Source organism: Chelon labrosus (assembly GCF_963514085.1).
Source record: "Chelon labrosus genome assembly, chromosome: 2".
In the NCBI taxonomy this organism is placed as follows: domain Eukaryota; kingdom Metazoa; phylum Chordata; class Actinopteri; order Mugiliformes; family Mugilidae; genus Chelon; species Chelon labrosus.
The window spans coordinates 1,929,619-1,943,307 of record NC_140338.1 but is presented as its reverse complement, the minus strand read 5'-3'; the positions used below and the strand labels follow the sequence as shown (position 1 = coordinate 1,943,307).

Below are 13,689 nucleotides of genomic sequence, written 5' to 3'. Positions count from 1 at the left end.
ACTGCTCGTCTTAGCTTCTTTACATTCATTATTTAACACAGATGTCCTCTGAGGTGTTTTCTCATCTCTGCCATTTCTCAAAACCCCAACATATTTATCAGTGGGACAATGTAAGCGCTGTCTTTTCCTGAAGACCCATTGATTACTTTCTTTTTTTTTCTTTCTTGGGCCTTTGAAGGTTTGGCTGGTCGCGGCTGAACTCTGGCCAGAAGGCATCTGTTACTCAACAACATCTGTTCCTGTTACTCTCTTTCTCCCAGCATGCCGAGGGACACGCAGGCTCTCCCAAGGGTGGCCCTTTTGTGTGGCCCATTGTCAATTCCGTCATTGTCCGCTGAAGCCTGTTCACAGAAGGCTGCGGGGTTATAAACCCCTCCAGAGGCCGACTCTGCCGCGCCGATGATTTACAGTTATTTGTGTCTAAGCACAATCGGCGTCTTTGTGGAGCAATTAAGAGAGATAACTGAGGGGAATTTAAAGAGGTGATTACAAGGAGTTTGTTTTACGGTACGGTTCAGATGCAACAAAACTTTGGGGGTTTTGAAAAGCTTCAGACATGAGCAGTGAAGATGATGTTTCTGGTTGAAAACTAAAAGCGTTTGGACGTCCAGTAGGCGTTTGTTTATGCTGATGTGAATTTTAGAGCCATGAATTACCTGACTTGTTCTTTAGGAGGAGAAAGAGGAGTGGTAAATCTAGCATAGGGACATTGTTTTTTATGAATAGGCCCCCTCTCCCGTCTCCAGGGAGACACTTTCAACTTCTGGCAGTAGTCAACAGTGTCACCATAGAAAAGCCCACTATGGGGTCGCCAGGGGAAGACAACAGATGTTACTGATTAACTTTGCTCACAGACCCCTAAAGAAGTGTTTTCGCCTGCAGACGGGAACAAAACAAAAAGTTGGACCAGAGTAAAATTTCAGCAATATTTATTTGGAAAAATAGTCTTGGCTAATTCCTTCATTCAAAAACGGTAAAGGAAACGGTAACATAACAATTTGTACAGTACAAATCCCTCTTTAAATAACATTTTCTTAAAAAAAAAAAAAGAAAAGTCCCATTGACCTGAAGTGCCTTTGCAAAATATCATCATAAAAGCAACTTAAATAATCATAACAAACATCACAAATATACAATATAAAATTAAAAATAACACAAAAATCATTAAATTAACTTAAATTAAATCATAATTTTAAACTTTTTTCTTGTTTTATTTTCCTCTTTCTTTCTGCACAGTCTGTATCAAAAGCAACATTTATTTATTTATTTTTTAATTAAGACAAAAGTTTTCATGTCCCAAACAAGAAAAGAAAAAAATGAACAATACTATGTCATAAATGTTTTTTTTTGTTGTTTTTTTTTTTTGTTTTTTGAGGGCTTCGGGTAGAAAACGCACTTCAGTTAAACACAGTGATCAAGAATACATACAGTCTTCACAGGTGTGGTGATGGGTGCACAGCCCATGTGAACAGCCTCGTGAAGAACAGGCCAGTATGGCCAAACATCCACCGTTTGATGCAGTTCCTGCGCTCAGCAACGGCATGTGGGTTAGAGAAGAGGCCTCGGGTGCAAAAACAAAACCTGTAGCATCGCACGTTTTTGTTTTTGACAGTGTTCATTTATATTTCTTTCTTTCTTTTTTTGTTTTTCTTTTTTTTTACCCTTGCCAGTTCTTATCCCACAGGCCGCCGCTGCCTGCGCTTAGTTTCCAGTAGAGAACCAGCTCACTCTGAATATCAGTTAAACGTCTCAGTATCAGCAGCAGTCTCAAGGCGGGACACCTCCCCCTAGGGTTAGAGCAGCATCTGAAGGAGCATAAAAACTCTCCCATAGAGCAAATGAGCAACGGGCAGCCCATTGGTGGCTCGTTACACCTGGAAACGAGACGAGAAAACGTTAGCATCCGACGGCCACAGACATCTTGATCGCCGCTGAACTTGAAAGTGTAAAAACACAAAACTTACCTCAGTTGCAATTATACATTCGTCCTTCTCCTCTGACATCACAAACACAGATTTGTACTTGGTGTCCGCACATGCAGACATTTCTGGGGCTTTCTTTTCTGATGCATCGCTTTAAGAGAGAAAGATAAACAGATGTTAGCTTTAGTCAACGAGACCGCCACGCGTTAGTTTGATCATCATGTCGACGAGAGACATTTACCATTTTAAACGTTTGCTGCGTTTCTCCTCAAACTCAAATGAGTCCACGGATTGGCACTTGTCCTCGCAGGCCGCCTCCAGCATGGCCTCTTTGGCCGCCTGCTCGTAGTTGACCTCGTGTACGAGGTTGTAGTCTGCAGGCTGATGGCGGCTCTTGTAGCTGCTCCTCCCTGGTGAAGATCCTTCATCGGGGTCACTGCTGCAGAAGTCCATCTTCTTGTTGATGTTTTTGACGCCCGGCGTCGGCAACACACTGACGGCCAGGTCCCTGTCGCTTCGGTGACAGTTGTTCGTCAGGTTGTTTATTGTCTCTCCTTCGCCTACAGCTTCTGCCTGACCGCCGCGCTGGACCTTTGACCGGAAAAATCCAACCAGCACGGCGCACCCTGCCAGCAGCAGCAGCACCAGGGCCACGCCGGACCCGACGGCCATCCAGGGCACCTCTGACCCGCGGATCGAAGCGTGCTCCGGTAGCAAGAACTGACAGTTTCTGCCGCCATATCCGGGAACACAAGCGCAGACGTAGCGGTTGTTTCTCTCGTGGCAGGTGGCGCCGTTGTGGCACGGGTTGTGTTCACAGCGGCTGATGGGGGAGCTGCAGTTGCGACCAGTGTATCCTGGTGGGCAGGTGCAGGTGTAGCCGTTGAGACCTTCTTGGCACGTGCCTCCGTTCTGACAAGGGTACGCTGAACACTCGTCCCCGGTGTGGTCGCAGTTCATACCAGTGAAACCGTCTGGACACTGGCACAAGTACGAGTTGACGAGATCGACGCAGCGTGCACCTGAGGACAGAGATAAACGGTTATGACACACCTCAGCTGATTCAAGGCGCTCTCCACGTCTCAAACACTGATTCTTTAGGATTACGCTGCGTCCTCTGGTCTCTCTTACCGTTGGAGCAGGGGCCGGAGGTGCAGTGGTCGATCTTCTTCTCACAGTTGAACCCAGCGTACCCTGTGGGGCACTGGCAGAAGTAGCCTCCGTCGGGGTTGTCAGCACAGCGGCCGCCGTTGGAGCAAGGCCCGTCGGCGCACGTCATCGCACTCAGCTCGCAGTTGTTGCCATAGAAACCGTGAGGGCAAGTGCAGGTATATGTATTTTCCAAATCCTGTGGGGGAAAAAATAGAACAGGCTTGACATCAGGATCTGTCTTGCTGCTGCCTTCTGCTCAAAGCGATTCCCTTTTCAATTTCAGCTCTCAGGGCGATGCATTTCTTCGACTAGGAAGCATTTTTAATTTAATGTGTGATAAAGAATGAGCTCAGAGCTGAGCCACGGTTAACAGGGCGGCTGTATTTTCAGTCTGGGACCAAACAACACTTACAGTGCAGCTTCCTCCATTGCGGCAGGGGTTTCCAGCGCATTCGTTGACCTGCATCTCACAGCTGGCCCCAGTGAAGCCGGGCCTGCAGGAACAGGTGTAGCTGCCCTGGCCAGTGTTGCTACAAGTGGCTCCATTCATGCAGGGCTTGTGGTGAGTGCAGTAGTTGAGATCTGGAAAGACACAGCAGCACATGTGGATTAGCCACAGCACAACACATGGCAGGATGACAGCAGCAGCAGCAGAATGTCTTTTTGTCCACTGGCACTTTTCTTTTTTTTTTTTGTTTCCTGGCCTCCTGTTTTTCTTCTTCCTTCATTTCGAAACAACGGCTGCTGTTGTTGTTTCTTGGATGCTTCAGCGTTGCCATCCTGATGCTTTACTTTCATCTCCCATCGACGTCTTTTTACTAACCGTTATACTTTAAATGAGGGGAAACCAGACGCATTTGCAAAGATTAAAGATCCTGCGTCCAACGTTGGAAAAACTTGTCTCAAGAACAATTTGTCCACGTCGTCACGTCTCTACCCATTAAGCCAGGTTCTGGTAAGAGTCAAATGACTCACATTGTGCTCTTAAATGTAGCCCAAGTATTGTTTCTTCAGATTTCTGAAACAATAACTGTAACCTAGACATCTAAAAAACCTTTTTAGCCACTTTGATCCCAGCCTTAACCTACATACTTGCCACATACATGCTCCGATCCCTGTCCTACCAGTCCTTCCTCATCCCTCATTGCCCCCCCTCGGCTCTTATCAGACTTTTTCCTCACCTTGGTTGCAGAAGAGTCCCCCCCAGCCCTCCTGACAGTTGCACTGCCAGGGCTGCTGGCAGGTCCCGTGCAGGCAGCCAGGGTAACGGATGCACTCGTCGCAGTAGCGGCCCTTGAATCCCACTCTGCACCTGTTGTTGACCAATTAGGAGGGAACACCGGTCAGTCCCGCTCACATTACCTCACACGTCCCACTAAGTAATTAATGATGCCGTGGTGGAGAAAAACTCACTTGCACTCTCCGGGTTTCTCGCAGAAGCCGTGCTCCTCGTCGCATCCCGGCAGACAGATCGCTGTGTGGGAAGAGAGAGAAGGGAAATGTTCACCTTATAGACGCACACATGCAAGAAAAGAAAACTCAGGTCCTTTGTGTAGTTTTGCTTTTGAAGATTAATAAAAAAATCCATCACCTAAATCCCAACAAAGTCATTACAAAGAAAGAAAGGAAGGAGTGGCTCCTGTAAACCTATTAGCTGTTACCTTAAACTCAATCTCCTTATCACCATGGAAGAATTTTCTGCTTAACATAGTGCAGAGACAAAGGAGGGAGTGTGTGAATGTGTGTGTGCGCCCCAGAGCACACACACACTCACCCATAGACCCCCTCAACCCACCCCGCTACCCTCTTTTTTTTTTCTTCTTCTTCGCTGCGGGTCAAAACTCTTTTATTCATTCTGTGTGCGCACACACAGCCACACACACTCCCCTTAATGTCTCGGATTGGGGCAGATAAGAGTGGACAGCTGGCGAGTGTGTTGCCAGTGCGCGACAGCTGCTCCATTGTCTCCTCTCTGCCGGCAGCTGCCCACTTCAAACAATACCTCCCCCGCCTCAGCCAATCACCGGCCGGCCCACTCCGAGAGCAGCGAATCGGAAGGTAGCATGTAAATTTATGGCACGCGTGAGATTATTCCCAAAAACTTTCCTTAGAATAAATCAAGTGGTCGTGTGTGTGTGTGTGTGTGTGTGTGTGTGTGTGTGTGTGTGTGTGTGTGTGTGTGTGTGTGTGTGTGTGTGTGTGTGTGTGTGTGTGTGAGGAGGAGGAGGAGGAGGAGGAGGGGCTGCGCGTGGTGTTTACGCACAAGTTGCCTTCTAACGGCACTCAGAGCCTCAGACACAGAAATAAAGCTTTTAAACTTTACTTTCCCTCTGGTTTAAATAATCTTACATTGTGTTCATCTCAAGTTTTAGTCAAATTTAAGGCTATTTAATGATTGTTTATCTCAGTTTTTATTCTTTGTGCTGCGTCTGATGTGACCGTTTATTTTGGTGAAACACTTTACATCACTACATGTCCCTTAAAGTTTCCAATGTCCCCAACAAACAGCGCACTTCTGTGACAGTAACAAACTCTCTGCAACTCACGTTCAGTGCAGTATTGTCCCTTCCACCCGGAGTCGCACACGATCTCCCCGCGTTCTCCACAGGTGAAGTGGCCGAAGGCGTCGTCCCTCGGCCGGCAGAACACCGAGCAGCCGTCCCCGTAGTAGTGCTCGTCGCACACGAAACGATACGAGTACTTGAGCTCGGTTCTTCCTCCAGTGTGCAGGTCCTGGGACCATTCCTCCCCTACCGTCAGATGCCTCTGTGTGGTCATGGTGCTGATGACCCGGTCTGGGTTTTCTGAAAACGTGCGCAAAAGGTGCAATGAGGTGAGGTGAGGGGGGTGTGGTGTGATTGTTATTAAAACAGAAGGGAGCGAGGAGGGTTTTTGTGCCTACCTGTGGAGAGGTCGTCTTTGGAATCGGTGTGTAATGCTTCAATGATCAGCGAGAAGGTCCCCTGAGAACACAAATGGCTTCATGAGACAGGTGGCCAGCGGAGATGTGGCGATAACATCAAGTAAAGGCCCGAGGCGATTGTTGCCATACACAGTCTGTGCTGAATGCAAACGACCTAAACCTGATCCGGTGAAACTGAACACCTGTAAACTCTGTACGCTCTCAGCCTTTAAGCTGTTGGTCACAGAGCTCACCGTTGCGCGTCTTTACGCACGGATTGACCAGAAATGGCGCCATTTCGCAGCCCCCCGTGCGCCACCGGGGTAAACATTTGCAATGAGTGGTTGTATTTACCGGCCACGTGAAGCCGAAGTTAATCCTGATGGGGTTGGTGAACAAATTCTCCGGGATGACATCGGGGACCTGGAACGAGTTGGAGCCGAGGACGGGCGTCACAGCGCCACCGTAGGTGCACGGAGGCTCCGGGGAGGCGTTGGGCTGATAGTGCTTCAGACAGATCCTAAAGAAGGTTTTACATTCGCACTGCTGCTGGAAAGACGAAGCCAGTCCTCCTTTGCAGCAGTTTCTGTTGCCCTGTACTCCCTTCTTGTTAAGAAACTCCTGCAACTTCAGCTCAAACACTCCCGAACACAACCCCTGCGGAGGAAAGCAGCTTCGTATCAGTAACTACACACACACAAACACACACACACACACACACACACTACCGCTGGTAGTCTATGGCAGTGGTGGGAGGAGATGGAGAGAGGAGGGAGGGGGGGGTGATGTTTCATTGTTTGGAAGAAATATAGATTTAGAAGCTTACCTGGCACAGCAACATGGACATGACGGTAAGAGCCAACGGGATGACGCGCCCCATATTAAATAAATACATAATAATAAATAAATAAATAAATAAAGTCAAAAGTCTCGGGGCTCGGCTTGTCCTCAGCTCAGGGTGCCTCCTCCGGTTCAGTTCCTCTGAGGAAGATGCATTGAGCACGCTTGTGTCGCCTCACGGGGTTTTCTCATCAACTGCAGCGGCTGTCAGCCACGCCGCTTTCATTCATGTCCCGAGAAAAAAAAAAAAAGTAAAGAGCAAGAGTAAATCCCAAAACCTTAAAAATAAAAACCACAAAGCACGATGCGTGAACTTGAGAAGCACAGAAGGAAGTCCTCCGGTTCCGTTACAAAGCGTTAATCCAGTGCGTAAAGAGGAAAAAATAGATGAGTTCCTTGTTCGTTACAGAGAGTGACAAGTTTTAGGAAGTAGGATTCTTTTTGTGTGTGTGTGAAGGTCCTGGTCTAACCCAAGAACGGATTTGTCACTGGTCCAACATGCTTCCTTCTACCTTCCAATGTCTTTCCTCACTGTGAACTGTGCGTCTGTCTCCAGCCAAGGCCGCCTGCAGCCTGTTATATACGGCCTGACACATGCTATGGTAATAACATGCAAATGGGGGCCCCCTCCTCCTCCTCCTCCTCCTCTTTACCCGTCTTCACCTCCCAATCTGGCCCAGCTCTCCACAATGGGATCCCATGCAAGTACCCCAGAAGCCTCCCTGCTCCTCCAGCACATATATCTGAGCTCAAAATGGGGTGAAAGTGTTTTGGCCGAATGAGAAGTGAAACTTTAAGGGACGGTTGTTTGACTCATGCAGGAGGAAGACGGGACAGGAATTAACTTGTTCGTGGCCACTGAAGGGAGCTCTGTTTTAACTTTCACTCAGTTTATAGAACACATAATCGATTTTATTTGAACTTTTCTGCATGTTAAACAGTTCCTCCTTCTTGTAAATAAGACAAAGTCACACTAACTTATAATATAAAGATTTCTAAATAAGTCCCAGTTGCTGAGTTCCTCCTCCAGGCATGTGGATGTTAGTGCCATGTGGCTGAATTGATCCATCCAGCTGTTGCCTCACTTGACAAACTTCTTTGTTTTGGGTGTTTTGGATGGAGTGCCAAAAAAAAAAAAAAAAAAAAAGTGTGTGAAGTTGATTCAGAAAGAGAGAAAAAATGTTTCCTGGTGAAACCCTGACTCAGTTAATTGTTTATCAGCCCTCCTCTTCCTCCTCCTCCTCCTCCTCCTCCCCCTCCTTCTCCCCTTTCTCTTCCTCTTTTTTTTCCTCCTTCTTCTCAGCACACACAACCTCCAAATTTTGGTATTTCTGGCTGTGGGAAGAATTTGATGCTTTGAATCGACTCCTCAAAAGACCAAAAGAAAACATTCCTTGGCAGAGCAGCGCGATGAGGTAAACGACTGGAGGGGCTGAACTCCTGCTTTTCCATTTTCCTCTCTCCCCTTCCTCTTCATTCTCAGGGCTCGAGATTAAAAAACAAAACAAAAAAAACGCGTGTGTGCATGTATAGATGTGTGTGTGTGTGTGTGTGTGTGTGTGTGTGCCCCTGGGCGCGCGCGCACAGGAGTCGCTCGCGTGGCCAACATGAGGGGGAACTTTTGTTATTGTGTGTGGGGAAGGAATAAGTTCTCTCTCTCTCTCTCTCTCTCTCTCTCTCTCTCTCTCTCTCTCTCTCTCTCTCTCTCTCTCTCTCTCTCCCCTCAGCTGTATGGTAATTCGGCCAGCACCTGCTCTCCCCTCAATAACAGCGTGTGCGCGCCTCCCTTGGATGAGCGCGCACCCCACACATCCTGAACACAATACTTTCCCTCCACACACACATACATACACTTTTCATTTCACATCAAACAAACTTTTTTGGTCGAATATTGCACACACTTTCTCTTTTTATACTCTTATTTAAATATAGACTAAAAAAATGTGCAGAATTAAAAAAGTCTTGTGCGTGCGGATCTGTAAAGTGTGTGTGTGGGGTGTGTGTGTGTGTGTGTGGGGGGGGCTGCTTAATTAGGTCCTTCATTAGATGTGTGTGTGTTTTCTGCTGTATAACGGGGTCTTTTACAAGCTGCACTGCGCGTGCATTGCGTCACTGTGCTCAGATATGCGCGTCACGGATGGTGTGGTTTTCTGGCGCCTCTGTTACCTGCTGCCACCGTGCGTAACACACACACACACACACACACACACACACACACACACAACAAACACACCATCCTCCACCCAATTTGAAGAAGAAGAAGAAGAAGAAGTATCTCGCTTTCTCCTTCTCACCCAGATTACCTTCACTTCTTACGTCACACCTCGCGCTTTGCGGGCCCCTAGTTACTGATTACCTCCAATCAATGGCAGCAACAACCAAACAAAGTCGCCCCCCTCCTCCCCCCTCCTCCCCATACATTAATAAACCTGTCCATCTCCACCATTTTTCAAGCCAAACCCTGCCTGAACCGTGACCATCGCCATTAACCTCTGATTATTCTCCCTCTGAGGAAGGAGACATCTCCTCTGTGTTGGAGGGAGTCTGTTCGGGACGTTTCACAGCTTCTAAATGTTGGTCGAGTCTCAGCTTGGTGCCACACTGACGGCTGTCAAGTCGTAGAGGACATCCGAGTCCACCCTCCACTGAGATCCCAGTGTGTATGTTTGGTGTTGTGGTTGAATCTTAACCTGAACGGACCTGGACGCTCAGTAAACTGACCCACAGACAATCCACTGAAACGCCTCCCTCTATTAACTGACCCTCATTAGTTCATGCCACTGAAGAGGAAAAACTGAACCCAGACCTGAGACCTAGTTTGGACACAGTTGTCCCTGTGGTTCCTGTCCTCTTACTCTGGGCCACAGCGCTCCTGGCTGAGCCCTGGCTGTTTAACTAAAGTGCTACTGTAGGGGGCTGCTGTAGTTTAACTCTTGCCCACCAGTAGCTGCGTCAAACACACACACACACAAAAAAAAGGGTGACTCGGGGTCTGACTATTCATCCATTCTCTGCGCTTTAATTTCCATTGATTGTGAATGCAGGGAGGAGGGGGTCTTCAGTGAAGGACCACGACACGCCTTCAGACGCGGAGAGACCCTTACAAGCCATCTGCCACTAACTACCCCTCCCCTACACGTCCAGAAAACGACGTTTATTTCCCTGCTCCCCCCCCCCCCTCCCTCCTCTGGCCTGAAGCGCACGTCTCTATGCGCTTCTGTCCACCGGGCTCCGTCTACACTCAACTGGAAGCATGTTAAAGGACCTGTAACGGTATGGGCCCTCCGGGGCCATATGGCGAGGGGGAAGCCAGGAGAGTTTTTTTTTTTTTTTTGGTCCCCGAAGAGGAGACAGCACATGGTCACTCGTGGGAACGTAAACACGGCGCGCATCACACGATATCGATCATAAGAAGCCGTGATTGGGGAAGGAGGGGGAGGAAAGAGGGGAGGGAGAGGAGGGTGTTACCGTGTGATGATCAATCGATTTTCTTTTTACACACAGAGAAGCAGAGCAGAAAATATTGTTGCATCTTCACCCTGAGTGAAAACGTTCTCCTCCTCCTCCTCCTCCTCCTCCTCCTCCGGGGCAGAAGATTGTTCCATAACGGGCCATGGTTGGTGGTTCAGATCCCTGAATGATGCAGGAGTACAGAACCAACGCTGCCATGGTTGGATGGTCCTGTGAGGAGGAGGAGGGAGGAGGAGGAGGGAAGGAAGTGGGTGTCTTTTAGAGGCCACTCTGTGCTAAAATGTATAAGGCTGGCCGAAATGGAAGGTTTGGAATCAGTAAGAGATGCTTTTACGCGCGCCTCACCAAAGCCCTCTGTCACACCTGCGCATAAAAACATGATGAGAAATAACTGTAATATCAGAGACTGAAGTAAAATGACTTTGTGCATCTCAGCAGTGAGTTTACCTGACATTTATCTGACAACATCTTATTTTAAAGTCGGAAATTAGGCGGAAATATTTCTATTTCATTTGGGGACACATTTAACGCTGTCTTGTTTTTTGGGGGGGTTGTCCTGTTTTACCTGCTGAAAGGCAGAGATCAACAGGCTCCTTTGTGTCCAGATCAGATTACTGTGGCCAGCTGCTGGCAGTGGGGGCCGCAGACCAGACCCGCGTTTCCCCAGGGCTCTTCGGGGTTCCGAGGTTCCCCCACGGCTTCCCACGGCTCTCCGCCGAGGCTCCCGGTCCGGGCTGCTGCCTCATTTGCATACGTTGCTGTTACTGGAGACGTGCTGAGCTTAAGTTTATGGGAAGAGTGCCGCAGTAATTACGTTGGGGGCCCAGAGACGCGCCTGCGAGCAGGAGTGTGTGTGTTGTAAGTGTGTGTGAGGAGGAGGAGGAGGAAGAGGAGGAGGGGTGGTGTGTGTGTGTGTGTGCGCTGAGGGGCTGGGGACCTAAGGGGGAGGTAATGGGGGAGGTAAAGGGGGAGCTGTACGTGGCCAGTCGCGTGCCAGTGTTTATGAAAACACATCTGCCGCGAACTCCGGCGTGACGCGTCCACGCGGGTCCTGATGCTGTGAGCCACAACAAACACAGAGAGCAGCCACCAGGAGCTGGAGATCAGGAGCTGGAGCAAACACAAACACCAGTGGAGCTGCTCCTTATAGGAATTATTATAGGAACACTGCAGGGGAATGTAAATATAAATATATGGACAAATTTAGATCTTATTTATTGTTTTATTATAGACCATCAGACCAGATATGGAAGCACAGGGCAGGAGCAGCCTTTCTGGAAACAGCAAAGTGCACTGTTACATATATTATATATTAAACAGGAGATAAAATAAGAGATGGATGAAAATTAAATAATAATTCAACTCTATATGCAGGGCTGCAAAAAAAACAAAACAAAAAGCAAAACTCCAGATTTCATAGCAGCGTCACTGCTCCAGGATCTGAAACTAATAATAAGCAGGATAATCTAGATCATATGTGTCAAACATACGGCCCGGGGGCCCAAACCGGCCCGCAAGAGGGTCTAATCTGGCCCACGGGATGAATTTGCGAAGTGCAAAAATTACACTGAAGACATTAACTGCAATTTTTCCAATAAAAGACCTAGAACTAAACAGAAATTGCATTTCTTTTTCTTAATAAATGTGGGGTTTAGGGAAACATTTGGAGATGTCGTTATTTATAGGTAAATACGCTATCGTGTTACTGGTCCAGCCCCCTGGACATCAAACTGGGCTGTATGTGGCCCCTGACACCCCTGATCTAGATCCTACAAGTGTTTACTGTGATTTCTACACATATTTACAATCAAGGCTCATAAAGAATGGGAGAACATATACGTATATATAAATGTGGGGGGTCTGTGGGTCTGTGGTACTTTTCCCGTGAGCACAGGTTCCTGTAATCATTACAGTGGTGTCAAAAGGTATTTGCCTCCTTCCTGATTTCTTATTCTTTTTAAATATAAGACAAAAATAACACAAGTAAACAAAAAAATGCAGTTTTTAAATTAAGGTTTTCATTATTAAGGGAAAACACAAGTCCAAACCTACATGGCTCTGTATGACAAAGTGTTTGACCCCTCCCTCCCCCGCTGTTAAAGTATTACTTAACCGTGGTTTATCACCTGAGTTCAGTTTCTCCAGCCACACCCAGGCCTGATTACTGCCACACCTGTTCTCAATCACTTATATAAGACCTGCCTGACAGAGTGAAGGGAAGTAGATCACAAGATCCTCAAAAGACATCATGGAGAGATCCAAAGAAACTCAGGATCAGATGAGAAAGAAAGTAACTGAGATCTATCAGTCTGGAAAAGGTTAGAAAGTCTAAAGCTTTGGGACTCCGGCGAACCACAGTGAGAGCTGTTATCCACAAATGGCACAAACATGGAACAGTGGTGAACCTTAGGAGTGGTTAGCCGACCAAAATGACCCCTCAACAACATCCAAAGAACAGCAGGCCTCACTTGTGTCAGTTAAGGACAGTGTTCATGACTCCACCGTAAGAAAGAGACTGGACAAAAATGGTTGTTGGGAGTTCCAAGACCAAAACCACTGCTGAGCTAAAAGAACATAAAGGCTCGTCTGAGTTTTGCCAGAAAACATCTTAATGATCCCCAAGACTTTTGGGGAAAAAGAACATCATACCAACTGTAAAATGTGGAGGTGGTAGTGTGATGGACCTGGAAGACTTGCTGTGATAAATGGAACCACGAATTCTGCTGTCAACCAAAAATTCCTGAAGCAGAATGTCCGGCCATTTGTTCATGACCTCAAGCTGAAGTGAGCTCGGGTTCTGCAGCAGGACAACGATCCAAAACACAGCAGCTAGTCCACCTCTGAAGGAAAACAAAATGAAGACGTTGGAGTGGCCCAGTCAAAGTCCTGACCTGAATCCTTTTGAGATGCTGTGGCATGACCTTAAAAAGGAGGTTCATGCTCGAAAACCCTCTAATGTGACTGAATTACAACAATTCTGCAAAGATGAGTGGACCAACGTTCCTCCACAGTGATGGAAAAGACTCATTGCAAGTTATCGCAAAACACTTGATTGCAGTTGCTAAGAGCAGCTCAACCAGGCATTAGGTTTAGAGGGCAAACATCTTTTCACACAACTGTATAACTTAACATGAATCCAGTTTATAGTCTGACCGTTTGTGATGGAACCGGCACAGAAAGCACACAGAACTAACAAGAAATTTATCAAGAAGGTTTAACACTGGGTATTAATGAGAAAAAAATAAAAAATTAAACTGGCAAGACACAGATTTCATAGCAGCAGGAGACGGAAGCAAATGTTTCTAAAAGAGAAGAGAGATGAGGAGTGGGAGGAAACTTGGGAGAAATGGGTTTTGCTGGAGGATAAGGATGTGGCACTTTAACACTCCTCTCACTACCTGA

The 13,689-nt window shown here is 47.4% G+C and overlaps 1 protein-coding gene across 1 annotated transcript; it reads right to left on the bottom strand.

Annotated features, from left to right (window-relative positions):
* Positions 1-41: 41 nt before the first annotated feature.
* dla (deltaA) lies at positions 42-6,871 on the bottom strand (the record flags this gene model as incomplete). Its single annotated transcript, XM_084556440.1, has 11 exons — positions 42-1,874; positions 1,965-2,073; positions 2,164-2,944; positions 3,054-3,270; positions 3,487-3,656; positions 4,256-4,386; positions 4,488-4,548; positions 5,621-5,878; positions 5,977-6,037; positions 6,331-6,633; positions 6,803-6,871. 11 exons carry the CDS (start codon positions 6,869-6,871, stop codon positions 1,869-1,871), a joined length of 2,166 nt encoding a protein of 721 aa, XP_084412566.1. The 3' UTR covers positions 42-1,868.
* Positions 6,872-13,689: the final 6,818 nt, after the last annotated feature.